We start from the raw sequence: 17,727 nt of genomic DNA on the forward strand, positions 1-17,727 counted from the left end.
ATTATACAAACTCCACACAGTTAGGGCCATAGTGGGAATCAAACCCATGACCTCAGTGCTGTGAGACAGTAATGCTAACCATTACACCATCCGTGCTTTGAAATGGCACTGATTCACTAGTGTCAATTGATGATGTGAATGAAGCAGCCAGATGAATTATGAAGTGCATCTGCTCAGATTCAGACTTCACAGTACAGATGGTCAATGACCCAAAACATACTGCAAAAGCAACCAAGGTGTTTTTTAAGACACAGAAGTGTAATATTCTGCAATGGAGTCAATCACTTGATCGAGCAAGCATTTTACTTGTTGAAAACCAAACTAAAAGCGGTATAACCCAACAACAAAAAAACAAGACAGCCGCAGTAAAGGCCTGGCAAAGCATAACAAAGGAGGAAACCCTGCATTTGGTAATGTCCATGGGTTCCAGACTTTAGGCAGTCATTGTCTGCAAAGGATTCTTGACAAAGTATTCAAAAAAATGAACATTTTATTTATTATTGTTAATTTGTCCAATTACATTTGAGACTCTGTATAAAAATGGTTGCAATTCCTAAACGTTTCATATAATATTTTTGTTAAACCCCATGAATTAAAGCTGAAAGTCTGCACTTCAATTGCATTTCCATTGTTTAATTTAAAATCCATTGTGGTGGCATACCTAGTCAAAATTATGAAAATTGTGAGTGTGTCCAAAAATGGACCTATCTGTATATTAACAACCCAACACATTGGCATTTGCCTATAATAACATTGTCTTTTTTTTTTAAACAAAATGCTGGTAAAATCACAGAAAACTGGCAATTTTCAGAAATCTCTATATCAGTGGTTCTCAAACTGGTTTCTGCGAGGCACTTGCAGGGGTGCTATGGTTTGGTGATCCAGTACCAAAATAAATTATTGATGGTCAATGTTATAGGGTAAACCAGTGCTGGTGGCTGCCAGTCATAAAATGTGGTCAAACAGAAGTGCAACCCTGTTCACCACCACTCAACGGACCTAAGGATGACAGGGTAAGCACAATTTACTTAAATTATAAATTTTTGCTAAATAAGACTTTTGGCCTAGGGGTGCCATGATTAATATGCAGATACTCTAGAGTGCCATGATTCAAGAAAGTTTGGGAAATGCTGCTCTATATGATAAATAACCCCTAAGCCACAATGATTTCCTTTTTACACCTGTAATAAATAAAACAACTAGATACTGAGAAACCACACAAGGTTCAGTAACATTTTAATATCACTTTTTTTGTTATATAGGCTAGTGTCACAAACTTATTTTCTTCCTTCCAGTGTTTTAACTGAAGATCCACGGGACAGAGCTGTCACAGTTTAAAAATAAAATACACTACTGGTTTTTCCCTGTCCTGTTTCACATGTAGAATGATATGGTTTTCACCTATGTGAGTGCTAGAAGCATCTGCAAGGAAATGCAGAGAGTTCCCATTCCAGAAGGTCCTGGATGAATGTTCAACAGGTTTCCCTTTGTGTAGTCTAAGAAGCATCCAATACTGTTAAGATTGCTTTAGTTTGTTTTCATTGTTTCCATAAGTGGAACCCCTGTCTATTTCAGTGACTCCAATCATCCGACGTACTCCAACAGAAACTGCAAAAAGAATAAACACGTTAATATTATAATGCAGTACATAAACAGTGAGATTCATTCCTACATGTGAAGCCTCTGAACATTTAGATTGGCTGAATCATCAGAAATAGATTAAATAGACTAGATATTTGTTAAAAAAAAGAAGACATACAGTATATGTAAATCAAGGAAAACAACGCAATAAAATATAACAATATAAGCTTATTCCTTTTTCATCCATCTGGGGAATGCCATTACATCTGGGTTATTCATAGTGAAGTGTGGAGTTGTAGACTAGCTATTTGAAAATTGTCTCCCACCCCCTATATAACCCCTCCCCTTCCACCGTAAGCTCAGTCTTGTTTTTAGTGCCTTGGATTAAGGCACTGGCTAGGTCCTAGCTTTTAGTTAGGTTTTATTTCTTTATTTTGATGTTGGGATTGAGTGCTTCGTTCCTCGCAACAAGCACTAACAGAGTGGGAGTTATATAGAATAGAGGTCTGTGTGAACCCTGTATCCCACTGTAAGGTCAGTCCCTGATAGTGTCACCAAACTACAAAGTCTCTGGGTCTCTCTCCATACCAGACGCACAACTGTGGGGGCTACTGCCAAAGAGAAGGCAAGACTTATTACGGAATGTGTAAACATCTTATTGCCATTATGTACTGCTTCCCGGCACACTGCTTTTGAGCAGATTGGACAGGCTTGTTATTACTCACATGTCTCACACCTCCCAGGGGTTTCCACAACACTACGCTGCTTTCAGTCCCTGGCGGTTTCATTGTTGGGCCACCGGAGGGATTACAGCAACATGCTGCTGACTTTTGAGGAGAGAGGGGCTTACCAGGTTCCAGGACACGACGCCTCTGCATGTTTAGTCCTGCAGTGGGTGATGTCATCATGCTGGGCCGTGGAAAGTTCCCGGGGAATGCCGGAGGCTATGATTACACAGGTGTCCTGAGTGAGCAGGACGACGCGGCTGGCCACACCTCCCCCAGGTATTTCATTGTAAGCAGCGCAACCGGTTGCAAAGCCAGGCTGAAGTCTGTGTGGAGAAGTTCACAACAGATACTGGGGGAGGGAGGCTGACAAGATAAGCAGTTAACTAGGATTATTACCTATATAAATTTAACATGGTGTTTTCTGGACTTATAGATATATAAGCATCCTTTACTGCATCAGAAATTTAGGCAGTAACATACAGGGGTATATAAGAATTAACTTTTTTTTTTTTGCAAATAATTTGGTCTTTTACGAGCCCAGGGGTTTTTTGCATTTAACAGAGGGGTGAATAGAGTCTTAATTAGCGTCTATTTTTTTCTATTTAAATCTGTGCTACACTTTTTCCATGGGAATTTAGGTAGCTATCTATATTGGTTAGACTCGTCTTTCTTTTCAATATAGATAAGCCAGACGAGGGTTCCAAAAAACAGGGATCAGTCACTGTTTATACTTGTATAAAATGTGAGAAAAAATTGCCAAAAAGTACGGACCCAGGGTCGCTTTGTGCTGGTTGTTCACAGAGGGATTCATTATCAGGAAGTTTGGCTGAACAACCAGTGATGCCTGATTAGGCCAGATCTATGGCTGGGAATCAGTATGAAAGGCCAGCGGTTCGATTTCTGGCAGCGCCTGGCCGACAGATGAGCAGAGCCCGGCAGCGGAAACCCGACAGCGCTGGAAATCCTCATCGTCGCTAAGGTAAGTAATAACTAACCTAACCCCCTAGCCCTCCTTAGGGGTGCCTAACCTCCCCCCCAAGTGCCTAACCCTAATCCCCCCTCTAAGTGCGTAAACCTAACCCCCCTTTCCCCGCTGCCTAAACCTAAGTTCCCCGGGGGGGTGCCTAACCCTAAGTCATCGCCGGGGGTGCCTAACCCTAACCCTCCCTCCCCCTAGCCTAACCCTAACCCTGCCGGGGGGGTGCCTAACCCTGAGTCCCCCCCGGGTGCCCTAAACCTAACCCTCCCCTCCGTGACTGTCTGTTCACGGTGCCCAGCATCCCTTTGATAGGGATGCCGGACGCCCGTCTCCCGGCGTCGGGGAAATGTCAGGCGTCTAAATCTAGATGCCCGGCATTTCACCTGCGCCGGGATATGACAGTCGGGAAGCGTCGCTAAATAAAGGGCGACGTCGATAAATACAATTATACAGTCTGCAGGGGCCACAGCCATTAATAGATGTTCAGGCCACTCCTGTGTGACCTGGAAAACGTGAACTGTGTGGGGTCCTGAGGGCCAAGTTTGAGAACCACTGCTCTAACCTATATAGGTGACTCTTTAATACAGAGGTTCTCAAACTTGGTCCTCAGGACCCTACACAGGTCACATTTTCCAGGTAACCCAGCAGGTGCACAGGTGTATTTATTACTCACTGACACATTTTAAAAGATCCACAGGTGGAGTAATTATTTCACTTGTGATTCTGTGAGGAGACCTGGAAAAGATGCACTGTTTGGGGCCCTGAGAACCGAGTTTGAGAACCTGTGCTTTAATAGATGCTATTCAGGTACAATCTCATATTTCAGCTTTGGCCATTTCTGCCAGGCGTTCGCTATGGCTTAAAACATGGAAGGCAGACATAAAATCCAAGCATGCTTTAGAGGCATTGCCATTTAGAGGAGGTTCTTTGTTTGGTCCAGAGTTAACTAAAATTATTTCTCAGGTTACAGGAGGAAAAAGTCCTTACCTTCCTATAACTACACCTAAACCAAACTCTCCTAGGATTCATTACTTTCAGACTCAAGGCAGAGGATGCTTTCAGGCCTATCGAGGTGTGCTTAGGGGTCCCCGAAGAGGAACCTTTAGGGGACATGCTGTCCCCAGCACCAGTCACCCTGCTGCTAAGCCAACAGGTCAATCCACATGTTTGTCAAAGGACTGGGACCCGTCCTCTTGTGGGAGGCCACTTACTCAAATTTTGTAAAACTTGGGTTCAATCCAATCTGGATTTTTGGGCAAGTCAAATAGTAACCAGGGGTTACATTTTGGATTTGGAGGGTCCAGTTCCAAATAGATTATTTACGACTCCTCTCCCTGGGGATGGTTGCAGAAAGGCGGCTCTTATGCAGGCAATTTTTGCCCTTTAAGACTCCGGAGTAATTATTCCGGTTCTGGAACTACAGCAAGGGTTCTACTCCAGTCTTTTCTTAGTAGACAAACATGACGGGTCGTTTCATCCCATTCTCAACCTCAGGGGGTTAAATGCTTATCTCCATTTACAAAAATTCAAGATGGAGTTGATAAGGAGTAATTTGTTCCATGGAGGAAGAGGAATTCCATAGATATCAAGGATGCCTACCTCCATATTCCTATATGGAGGGCTCATCAGCATCTTCTACGGTTTGCAGTGGGGCATCGGCATTTTCAGGCTCTGCCATTCGGTTTGGCCACCGCTCCGTGTCTTTACAAAGGTTATGGCACATGATATCCCTACTCAGGAGTGGGGGAATAAATGCATTGGCTTATCTGGATGATTTGTTGCTAAGGGCACCTCAATAGACTTAATGCAACAACATCTTCAGATTACCTTAGACATGCTCCAGAGATTCGGCTGGATCATTAACTTTCCCAAATCACATTTAATTCCATCCCAGATGTTGGTATTTTTGGGTCTTCTTTTCAACACCCAGTGTCAGAGTGTTTCTCCCTCAGGCAAAGATTCAGGATCTGCAATACAGATCTCATATCTCAGTTCTCAGGGCTATGCAGATACTGGGAAAAATTGTGGCTTAATTCAAAGCCATTACTTTCACCTGATTTCATGCCTGTCCTCTACAAACCAATTGCTTCACTGATGGGTGAAGCCAGACCCTCAATTAAACAGGCAGATGATCACATTATCTCTGCTGACTCGACAGTCTCTACGGTGGCAGCTACAAGATGGAAATCTGAACAGCAGTTGCCAATTCTCAGTAAAAAATTGGACCATTGTCACCACAGATGCCAGCCTAACAGGCTGGGGGGCGGTGGTTCTAGACAGACACAGGGTCTTTGGCTGTCCAGGAAGCCTCTCTTTCCATCAATATACTGGAATTAAGGGCTATTCCATATACACTGATTCAGGCTCAATGCAATCTAAGGTATTTACAAATGCGAATCCAATCAGGCAATCTCACAGCAGTTGCTTACATGGTGGCAGGGTGGCACACGCAGCTGGCAAGCAATGAGGGAGGTTTCTCACATCCTTCATTGGGCAGAAAATTGGGTTCCAGCTATTTCAGCAATTTACATTCCGGGGGTGGACAACTGGGAGGCGAGGCAGACTTCTTAAGTTGCCACAGTGTGCATCCAGGGAAATGGCAATTACACAGGAGGTGTTTGCAGAAATAGTTGCCAGATGGGGATCTCTAGACATAGATCTAATGGCTTCTCATTTCAACAAGAAACTTCCAACATATGGATCTCGGTCCTGGGATCCTCAGGCATCTCTGGTGGATGCCGTACCAGCACCTTGGGTGTTCCAGCTGGGATACATCTTTCCTCCTCTGGTAATGTTACCAAAGGTAATTCAGCGGATTCGATCAGTGGCACGGCCGGTCATTCTGGTGGTTCCAGACTGGCCACTCTGTCATTGGTACACAATTCTTCAGACTATTCATTCCATATTGTCTGCCACTGTGTCCAGATCTGTTGCTTCAGAGTCCATGCCATCACCCCAATTTGCCTCACTTGGTTTTGACGGCATGGTTCTTGAATACATTATGTTTAGGGCCAAAGGGTTTTCAGAATTTGTTGTGAAAACCATGATACAGGCTCGCAAACCAGTTACTTCCCAGATTTATCATCGGATATGGAAGATATATATTTCATGGTGTAAACAATACAAGTTCAAACCTGAAAGGTTCAAAGTTTCTTGTCTTTTCTGCAAGAGGGGTTGGGTAAGGGTCCTCTCTTAAAGGAGAAATGTCGATCCTATTACCAAGGAACTTGTCTGCCATTCCTGAAGTTCAAACCTTTTTGCAGGGTGTTCTTTGCATACAGCCTCCTTATGTCCCGCCGGTTTATATTTTTCATGAGGATTGTGTAGTGTTGCCCACTAACCTTCCTTTCTTTCAAAGGTTGTATCAGCTTTCCACATTAACCAGGATATTGTCCTTCTGGCTTTTCACCAGGATTCAGTGACTAGTGAAGCTTCTTCCTTTTCACTGTTGGATGTTGTACGTGCATTATGCATTTACTTGGACCGTACAGCATCTTTGAGGTTGACCTGCATCGAAAGGGTCCATCACTAGATGGGTCACTTCTGCCATTAGGCAGGCATATTTGACCTCGAATGTGACTGTTCCGGGCGCAATTCGGGCCCACTCGACTCGTGCTGTCGGGGCTTCTTGGGCTGTACGGCATGGTGCCAAGGTTGATTAGCTATGCAAAGCAGCTACCTGGTCATCTGTGCACCTCACCTTACAAAATTTTACCGCTTCCATACATTTGTCACAAGGCATACCAGTGTTGGGATAAAAATTCTTAGAGATGCCGGTTCCACCCTTAATTAGCTTGCTTTGCTATATCTCAGATGTAATGGCATTCCCCAGATGGATGAAAAAGGAAATATGATTTTTACTCAACATAAAATCTCTTCCTTGGAGTCCATCTGGAGTATGCCAAGGTCCCTCCCTTGTTTGGTTTCATACTAGATACCTGTTAGTCTTTTTTTGAATGTACCCCAGAGGATGTCCCATTCAAGGGATGAAACATTTCAGGTTGTTGGTGCCTTATCCATCTGTCATATGTGTGATCCCCACCAATTATCTCACACCCTTAGGGGTGTTGGTGGTTGTTAACACATACCGAACAAAGGCGTTGGTTTGACACCATTTTATATGATGTAAACAATCTCTGATTTTGTTCAAATTATTTATCAAAAAATAAAATATTGTGACATTCACTAATAATAGGCCAATTGGCCATCTCTCTTGGGTGATTTTTTTTCTTGGTGTGAGGGTATAATTGCAGAACATTCCCCACTCACCACATTATTTATATTTGTCAAACGAAGAAAAAGAGTCTATTCTGGACTACTCCAAATTGAATACAAGTACAAGCATTCACCTAAAAAGGGTGTAAACTGTACACATTTTATATTATATGATTTTCTAATATATGGTAGTGCCCTCTGGTAAATTGTGTTTATGTATTACTTTCTGGGTTCCCTCTGACAGGGGTTCACTGTGGTTCACAGGGTTATTTGTTTATATATACACACACACATCATATATAAAAGTATAGAATACGACTGGCTCTCTTACAAGGTATATGATAATTCAGAATGGGGACACAGAGCTTGCTGGGTGAACATGTTGGAAAATAACGTTCAGAACACTTCACATCACAATAGTAATAAGGTTTGTGTGTATGAGTTTTTGAGGCGTTTCAGATATTATTTGCTTTTTTCTTAATCAGTGTTATACAAGATCCACCAGTTTATATGCATGGTGTGTGCAATTGCTGGCTTATTGACTTTAAGAACTCACACATTTGTAAGCATTTATAGATATGTGTTTATATTTATAAGGAGAGTAACTTGCGTGTGGTAAAAATATATACGTTTTAGAATAAAAGTTTTACATTTAAATGGCGTAAAGAAAAATTTATTTTATTCCTTATTAAAAGCTTTTTTCTTTCTTTCTTCATCTCCTTTCTTATTTGAGATAACCGTTGATAAATGTAAAATAATTGGCTATCTGCTGGCCTAGGTCCTCCTACTTTACACTACTACATATGAACAAATATAGAGTAATAAATAATGTAGTGTGCCACTTATGGTTGAGGCTGCTCCCAAGAGAAATCACCAATTCCCTTTTTTTAGCTGAAAACAGCTACAAACACAACATCTAATTAAATTGGAGCGCCAATACTAAAAAGATAAATACAATTCATGGTTTTTGTACAAACAAATTTAATATCCATTAATAATTACATAACACGTAGAATATAAAGTTAAAAAAGCATTCAATCAAAAGGACATAAATATAGACATGATATTTTTCATCAATAACTGTGCAAAATCAACATTTGCATGTTCTGGGCCAACGCAAGTGCATACCTACCAATGACATTTGTAGGTTTGCTGGATTATTTTTTCCAGTGATACATTTGCATCAAGCCAGCTGCTCTAATAACAATATTAAATTTAATATTATTCATCCATGTGAGTTGATTTTGCACAGTTATTGCTGAAAAATATCATGTCTATATTTATGTCCTTTTGATTGAAGGCTTTTTTAACTTTATATTGTACATGTTATGTAATTATTAATGGATATTAAATTCATTTGTACGAAAACCAAGAGTTGTATTTAGCTTTTTAGTATTGGCGCTCCAATTAAATGATATGAACAAATATAGGCTGCTCCTTACATTCTAATGTAGCAATACAAATTCTTATAGCCACAACCACTTTATCTTCTGCATATCTATATATAATTCATTTTAACTAAGGAATACAATAGTTTTAGCCTGGCACTAGTCAAACTGGCTTAATTAAAGAAACTGTTGATAATGACTATACACAATCAGTATATAGTATAAAACCGCTATATATAGCTTTCATGCTTCACATAAATGAGCAATTTTACTTTATTATATTTAACTACAGAAAATATATATTTTTTGTGAAGATAGGCATATTATTTTTTTCAAAGAATCTGACAGACTCTGCTAATGGATGCCAGAAACCAGATTTATAACAAACTTCAGAGGCTCATTAGGGAGCAGACGTCTGTTAGATCGGTATATGACACCCAGGCTGTGCCCTGCTGTGTGCTCAAAATCTGACACTATGTTTCAGCAGAGCAAATCAATATTTTATGTATGACACACTTATTTATGGGATTATTGCCCATTGCTTGTTCTACTTACATATAGCAACAGTTTCCGAAATAGTATTCTTGACAGAAACTGCAAATCCCTGCCACAGTGTTCAAGAAATAAATATAACCCTACAATTACTATTGGTCATCAGTTTCAAGAACAGAAACGCACAAACAAACAATATGAAACTGGCACCAACACCAGGGATACAACAGTCTGTATTTTAATAAGAATGAAAGCAAAAAACATATAGTATGTTTTAGTAAATGGTGACCTGTCCTATCTGACCTTAAAACTTATGTATGTCAGAATGGCAATGCTAATGCAGGTATCTGACTTAATGGAGTCAATTCAGTTAGGAGCGAGGGGGCAAGTTGTGATTGCGTAGAAATGCTGGCAATGGCAGCTGTACTAGCCCCCCTCATGGCTTGAACTCATGGATTGACTATTGCCGGCACTTGCACGTGGCCTCAATTAATTTGTGCCTAATTGAACTGACCGCATTTGGATGTGTGTAGGCTATAACAAAACTGGGGACAATAATAATTTAATTTATCAAGGGTGTATTAATTTCTTATTTACAGACTATCATGTTACATACAAATACATTTTTACCTCCTCATAGTTCTAATTAATTCAGTTAACTTCACAAACATTGATAGTTTATGATAATTAACTGCAATTAATATAATTATTTTTTTTTCTCTTTAGTTAAACAATTCATTGAATAAATGACAATGGAAATAAATGACAATGGATTATAAGTGCTAATTACAGACATTTCTACGTCATATCAACGGGAATATTGAAATACCCATAATTCTACTGATGGAGCATGTTTATTGTGGGGCATGCTTTTGTAATTACTCTATTTCAGTGGTTCTCAAACTCAGTCCTCAGGACCCCAACAGTACATGTTTCCAGGTCTCCTCACAGGATCACAAGAGAAATCATTAGCTCCACCTGTGTATCTTTTAAAATATGTCAGTGAGTAATGACTACACATGTGCACCTGCAAGGTGACCTGAAAAATTTGAACTGTGTGGGGTCCTGATGACTTAAGGTGCCCACACACATAGCGATCTGCACACGATCCCAAAATGTGTGCGATTTCCCCAGAACTCTCCCCAGGCAGCTCCCTGGCAGTCCTACTCACGATTTGGAGTAAAAAATGTCCAATCTGACTTAAGATCTATCGTGCATCGTGTCAGATCTGCCCTACAGCATGTACGACGAGCGGGGACACTCACAATTTGGCCATATTTTACACGATTTGTCATCATGATTCGTCGAAATCGGCCAAATCGGATAAAATATCGCTATGTGTGCGGGCAGCTTAGTTTGAGGACCACTGATCTATTTTAATCTCCAGCACCATGGTATTCTTTCTGATATCTCTTGGTAAGGAATCGGTATGATCAGGGGCGGATTGGCCGTTACCTACTGCGGGAAGATTCCCGGTGGGCCGATTGGGTTGTGGGGCCGCTTGTCACCTGTGGCCCCGCCCCCTATACACGTCACCTGCCCAAAGCTTAGCAGTCTCTATCTTGACAGGCAGCCCGCCGGCTGCCTGTCACAACTAGCAGTGCTGAGGCCGGGCCGCTGATAGTGTAAGAAGTGGAGAGGCCCCAGGACCGTCAGGAAAGGTAAGTTAAGCAGCAGCAGCACAGGTTTGGTACATCGCCCCGCCCTCCTCCCCTCATCGTGCATTGTGCAAACATAAGGCCAGCAGGTGCAGCAAGACGTCGGGAGGCTGCTCAAGTGCCCCTGTGTGTCCCCCCCCTCTCTCTCTGAAGGGTCCCCCAGTCTTTGATCGCAGCTACAGCAGCTGCGATCTGAAATTAATTGAGAAGAATGGTGGAGGCGGAGTCAGAGTAGGGGGCGGAGCTACACGGCACTGCCTGAGGTCAGGGCCAGGAGCAGCATGGATGGGAGCACTGAGAAGAGGAGTGTAAGGTAAGTGAGACACTATAGTATTGTCTAAGTGTATTTGTGACGTGTGTGACAGACAGTATGTATGTGTATGTGTGTGATTGCAAATGTGTGTAACATTATATATGTGTATGTGACTGTGTGTCTGTATATATGTATGTATAAGTGTATGTGTGACTGCATATGTGGGTGACATTATGTATGTGTGTGACTGCATATGTGGGTGACAGTATGTATGTGTGACTGCATTTGTGGGTGACAGTTTGTGTATGTGTGTGACAGTATGTATGTGTGTGACTATACAGATGTGTATAAGTGTGGCTATGTGTGTATATATGTATGAGTATATGTGTGACTGCATATTTGTGTGACAGTATCTATGTGTGTGACAGTGTGTACTGTATGTTTATGTGTGTGATAGTATGTGTGTGAAAGTATCTGTGTGTGTGACAGTATGTATGTCTATGTGTTTGACAGTATGTATGTTTATGTGTGTGATAGTATGTGTGTTACAGTATGTATGTTTATGTGTGTGATAGTATGTTTGTGACAGTATCTATGTGTGTGACAGTATGTATGTCTATGTGTTTGACAGTATCTATGTGACAGTATGTATGTTTATGTGTGTGACTGCATATGTGTGTGACAGTATCTGTGTGTGACAGTATGTATGTTTATGTGTGTGACTGCATATGTGTGTGACAGTATGTATGTTTATGTGTGTGACAGTACAGTATGTATGTTTGTGTGTGACAGTATGTATGTTTATGTGTGTGACTGCATGTGTGTGACAGTATCTATGTGTGTGACAGTATGTATATTTCTACTTCAGGGTCCATAGGGTATCCACAGGATACCTTGGGTATAGGTGTGACGTCAGTCGCAGGGCACCAAAGAGTTAAGCTTTCAGCCTCCCAGGATGCACTAGGTCCCCCTCCTATACCCCGCCCCCGAGCCAAGGCACCTCAGTTTAGTTTGGTGCCCGGCCGGAGTCGGGTGCACCTGTTGGAGTGGGGGCTAGAAGAGCCCCTGAAGCTTATTCTTCATGCAGCTTGGCTGCACAACTGGATGAACAGCATGGACAGTCAGTCCTGACGTCCATGCTGTCTTCCCTACACCCCGCCGGTACCAGAACACCGGTACTGATCCGGGGATGCTGGTGGGCGTCTGGGGTCACAGCTAGCGGTGACCCCAGATGCTCCGGACCATGGCCGGATTCAAGGGGGACAGAGGTAAGCAGCGGGGTCCCGCGGTGGGTCCCCGCTGATCACATGGTCCTAAGTCCCCAGGCAGGGGGCTCCCTGGGGACTGGCTGCAGCGTGGAGCCAGGCGACCAACCTGCGCTTCCACTACCCCCTGGGACAGCGGACCGCAGCAGAGCAGTAGCGCTGCGGCGTCCCAGGGGTTAAATGCATGCCAGGGTAGCGCGCCTTCCCTGTCTCACAGCCGGCGCCTCCCCCGCTGCACACAGCCCTCTCTGCATGCTGCCGACTGGTCCTGTGGCAGCGCTCCTCCCCCAGGCCAGCCTCCTCTCTGCTCCTCGGCGGCCATCTTCTCCAGAACGCATGGTGAACGCTGCTGGAAGCGCTGGAAGGAAGCATCGTGGTCTGGGTCCCCCCGCATACCTCTCCTCCGCTGTGGTCAGGTCTGTGTATGCAGCGCTGTGTCCTACCAGGCCCTGTGTCTGTGTAGTTGAGTGATCAGCGCTGTTAGTGCAGGAATTGTTATTTTTCTGCATTGTATGTGACTGTGCTAGCGCTGCTGCCTGTAATCTTTTCTTCTCTAAACTGTCAGCTTTATTACTGTCCCTGTTCTTTCTGCTAAAGCCCTTGCGGTGCGGTGCTGCAGGGTGGTCTCTCGCCTATTTAATACTTAATTGGTGAGAGAGGTCACATACGTGGTGCCATCATGTCTGAAAGTGATTTTCCCCTCCGGCTACAGTGTACCACGTGCAAAGTACCGTTAGCGGAGGGGGAGGGTAGCGCGGAGGGCCTTTGCCGGCAGTGTTTGTCCATGGCGCGGCCTATTACGGTTACAGCACCGGTACAGGAGCCGCCCTGGGCTTGTTTCGCTCAGGCGTTAACAGCTTTAGTGGGCCAGTTAGCTCCGCAGCCCGCGTTTACTCCGATGGGTTTGTCCCAGCAGTCTGTGGTGTCGTCACCCATGCAAGGGTTCCCACGACAATTGGTGGTACCCCACAGTCTCCCTATTTCCCCGCTCCCGGGTTCTCATGAGCCAGCGTGGGTTAACTCCCTGACGAGTTCTGTACAGCACTTGTCGGATGTGTTGCAAGGGGAGTCTGTGATGCGGTCTCATAAAAGGCCGGTGGCGTCTCTGTCCGCTCCTTATGAGGATGACGAAGGGACGTCTGATGATGGGGAGATTCTAGATCCTTACGATCAGGAACCTCTCCATACTAAGGACGCTGATGCTAAGTCCAAAGTATATATTCCTGGACTTATTCGGGCGGTCCGCACAGCCTTGGTGATTGAGGACGAAGTTCCCCCAGCGGCTAAATCTAAGTATGCCTTTTTCAAAGATGTGAAGGGCGATGCCACAGTCTTTCCTCTTTCGGGTCAGTTGGTGGACCATTTAGAGGAGGCGTGGAAACAACCTGGCAAAAGATACCAGCCGCAGAGACGCCTGGCGGTGGCTTATCCGTTCGCGGATAATTATTTTGCGAAGTGGGAATCCCCTCCACAGGTGGATTCTCACGTGACCTGTCTTGTCCGTAGTGCCACATTGCCGATGCCATCCATGTCCTCCCTTAAGGATGCTACGGACCGCAAGGTAGAAATCTGCCTGAAGTCCGCTTATTCCCTTGCAGGGGGGGCAGCACGGCCGGCTATGGCCATTTGCTGGGTTGCCAGAGCGATGGAGCGCTGGGCGGATTCATTAGAGGCTTCTTTTGAATCCGACTGTCCGGCCGATCAGGCGGAGTTGATTGGCAATCTCCGTGATTCGGCCACCTACATCAACGAGGCGGCTCTAGACATTAGTACTCTGGTGTCTAGAATTTCTTCAGCAGTGGTAGCTGCTCGTCGCACCTTGTGGCTGCGATCCTGGAAGGCGGACGCAGATTCCCTAAGAAATCGGTCAAGCCCCGGAAGCAGGCATGGAGTACCAGACGTCCGGCCCCCAAGCCAGATGACAAGCCTGCGGCCTGACGGTCCGGGCCTCCCTTTGGGGGATCCCAGGGTGGGAGGCCGCCTGCTACAGTTCGCCCAGTGTTGGTCGACCACTACGACAGACACTTGGGTTCTGGAGGTGGTTTCCCACGGATACGCCCTCTCCTTCCGGCACAGACCCCCGGCTCGCTTCTTCACCACGGGTCTCCCATCAGACCGGAACAAGGCTACGGAGCTGCGGAAGGTATTGCACACTATGCTCCAGGCTGGAGTTATAGTGGCGGTTCCATTCTCCCAGAGGGGCCAGGGTTTCTATTCAAATCTATTTTTGGTACAGAAACCCAATGGGTCATATCGTCCGATTCTCAACCTCAAAGCACTCAACAAGTCTTTGCGGGTCCCGAAGTTTCGGATGGAGACCCTACGGTCCATCATTCTGGCGCTGGAACCTGGGGACTACTTGGTGTCATTGGACATACAGGACGCTTACCTGCATGTCCCTATTCTTTGGCGCCATCAACAGTTCCTCAGGTTTGCAATCAGCAGCGACCACTTCCAGTTTCGGGCGTTACCTTTTGGCCTGGCAACAGCACCACGTGTTTTCACCAAGGTGATGGCGGTCATGGCGGCTTCTCTGCGGCTGCAGGGAGTCCGCATGTTGCCGTATTTGGACGACCTGTTATTGGTGGCAGGATCTCCAGAGCTCCTGTTACGCCACTTGGACCTGACCATTGCACTGCTGCAACGGCACGGCTGGCTAATCAACTGGCAGAAGTCCACTCTAATCCCGTCTCGGAGGATTCTGCATCTTGGAGCCTTATTGGACTCGGGACAGTAAAGGATCTTCGTGACGGAGGACAAGATCTCTGCTTTACAGTCAAGGGTGCGCAGTTGTCTGCCAGCCGCCGGGTGTCCTTACACTCGGCGATGAGGTTACTGGGCTCCATGGTGTCGGTGTTCGACATGGTGGAATACGCCCAGTTTCACTCCAGACCTCTGCAGCACCTGATCCTGTCCAAGTGGAACGGGCTGACTCAGTCTCTGAAGTCCCAGACGATTGTGCTCACCCAGGAGGTTCGCCTGTCCCTTACGTGGTGGTTACAGACGACCCACCTCAACAAGGGACGTCCGTTCTGGGTTCCAAATTGGGTCCTGTTGACAACGGACGCCAGTCTTCGGGGCTGGGGAGCAGTTTCGGGTCCACACTTGTTCCAGGGCAGGTGGACGCCGACAGAAGCGGAGCTTCCAATAAATATCTTGGAACTCCGTGCGGTCTTCAATGCTCTCCAGCAGGCACAGCGGTTTCTCCAGGGTCGCCCGGTGCAGGTCCAGTCAGACAACGCTACCACCGTGGCCTACATAAACAGGCAAGGAGGAACTCGCAGTTGGGCGGCTCTCGTAGAGGTCTCTCGGATCCTGGTTTGGGCGGAGCGCAATCTTCCGGCCATATCAGCGGTCTTCATCCCGGGAGTGCTCAATTGGGAGGCGGACTTTCTAAGTCGCCAGGACGTTCATCCGGGGGAATGGTCCCTGCACCCGGACGTTTTTCAACTACTGGTGGACAGGTGGGGTCTTCCAGAAATCGACCTCATGGCGTCCCGGCACAACAACAAGTTGCCGGTGTACGGGTCTCGCACAAGAGACGAAGGGGCGTCTCTGGTGGATGCTCTGTCCGTCCGGTGGACGTTCCGGTTCGCATACCTGTTCCCTCCGGTCTCCCTTCTTCCACGGGTAATCCGGAAATTCAAACAGGAAGGAGGGACGCTCCTGTTGATAGCTCCCGCGTGGCCCAGACGGCACTGGTTCTCAGACCTTCACCCGGACCTGACTCGGCTGTCTTTGACGGCGTGGCTGTTGAGACGGCCATGCTGAGGTCCCGGGGGTTTTCCAGCTCTGTGGTGCGGACCATGTTACGAGCTCGGAAACCGTCTTCCGCGAGGATATACCATCGCGTGTGGCATACGTTCTTCCAGTGGTGTCGACCGAGAGGTTATGCACCGCGGGAGTTTCGTCTGTCTCGGATTCTCGCCTTCCTGCAAGCGGGACTAGATCATGGGCTTCGCCTTGCTTCTTTGAAGGTACAGGTTTCGGCCCTATCTGTCTGGTTTCACCGTAGGATTGCTACAATCCCGGATGTGCGCACCTTTATGCAGGGTGTTCTCCGCATTCAGCCGCCCTTTGTTCCACCTGTGGCGCCTTGGGATTTGGCTGTGGTCCTGAGGGCTCTCCAAGGACCGCCGTTTGAACCACTGGGCTCAGTGGATCTTAAATGGCTAACAGCTAAGACTGTTTTCCTTCTGGCCATTGCTTCGGCCAGACGTGTTTCTGAGTTAGGGGCTCTTTCTTGTAGACCCCCTTTCTTGGTTTTTTATGGGAACAGGGCAGTGCTCTGCACTCGGCCCGAGTTTCTTCCCAAAGTTGTTTCCCAGTTTCATATTAACGAGGAAATAGTTGTTCCGGCCTTTAACTCACCGGGTCTTTCCGTGGGTGAGGCCTCTTTGGATGTTGTGCGGGCCTTAAGGACTTATGTTGACCGCACTTCTTCGTTTAGGAAGTCGGACGCTTTGTTTGTCCTCTTTGGCTTCCGTAAAAAGGGTTGGCCTGCTTCAAAGCAAACTTTGGCAGCCTGGATCCGTATGGCTATTTCTGAAGCTTATCTTCATGAAGGCCTACCGGTCCCTCCTTCTCTGAAGGCTCATTCCACTAGGTCTGTGGGTCCTTCGTGGGCAGCTCGACGTGGTGCCTCGGCAGTTCAGATCTGCAAGGCTGCTACGTGGTCTTCTGTCCATACCTTCGTGAGGTATTACAGGTTTGACACCTTCGCCTCTCAGGATGCTTCCTTCGGGCGGCGGATTCTCCTTTCTGCACAGGAGCGTCCCCACCCTTAAAGGATACTGCTTTGGGACATCCCCAAGGTATCCTGTGGATACCCTATGGACCCTGAAGTAGAAAATATGAGATATGGTAAGAACTTACCCTTGTTATCTCTATTTCTACGAAGTCCATAGGGTTCCACAGGACTCCCCTGTCGCACCTGTGCTGCAGATGGGCTTTGCTCTGGTCACCGGTTTTCCATCTCCCTCTGGTGAGAATGTGATTCTTGTATGTGTCCAGATCTTTGTTCTCTCTCTTCCTTCTCCTCCTCCGGCCTATGGCTTGGTAACTAACTGAGGTGCCTTGGCTCGGGGGCGGGGTATAGGAGGGGGACCTAGTGCATCCTGGGAGGCTGAAAGCTTAACTCTTTGGTGCCCTGCGACTGACGTCACACC

General features: G+C 46.0%; 1 protein-coding gene across 4 annotated transcripts in view; it reads right to left on the bottom strand.

Annotated features, from left to right (window-relative positions):
* Positions 1-472: 472 nt before the first annotated feature.
* The window catches only part of AGPAT4 (1-acylglycerol-3-phosphate O-acyltransferase 4), a 202,493-nt gene continuing 185,238 nt past the window's right edge, over positions 473-17,727 (bottom strand). For all 4 annotated transcript variants that reach the window (XM_088456634.1, XM_088456708.1, XM_088456768.1 and 1 more), the window contains one exon: positions 473-1,608. In XM_088456634.1, coding sequence (XP_088312760.1) covers positions 1,517-1,608 — 92 coding nt within the window. In that variant the 3' untranslated portion in view covers positions 473-1,516. The remainder of the gene's footprint in view (positions 1,609-17,727) is intronic.

The sequence above is a fragment of the Taudactylus pleione genome, unplaced genomic scaffold (assembly GCF_031769625.1).
Source record: "Taudactylus pleione unplaced genomic scaffold, aTauple2 ptg000006l, whole genome shotgun sequence".
NCBI lineage: Eukaryota > Metazoa > Chordata > Amphibia > Anura > Myobatrachidae > Taudactylus > Taudactylus pleione.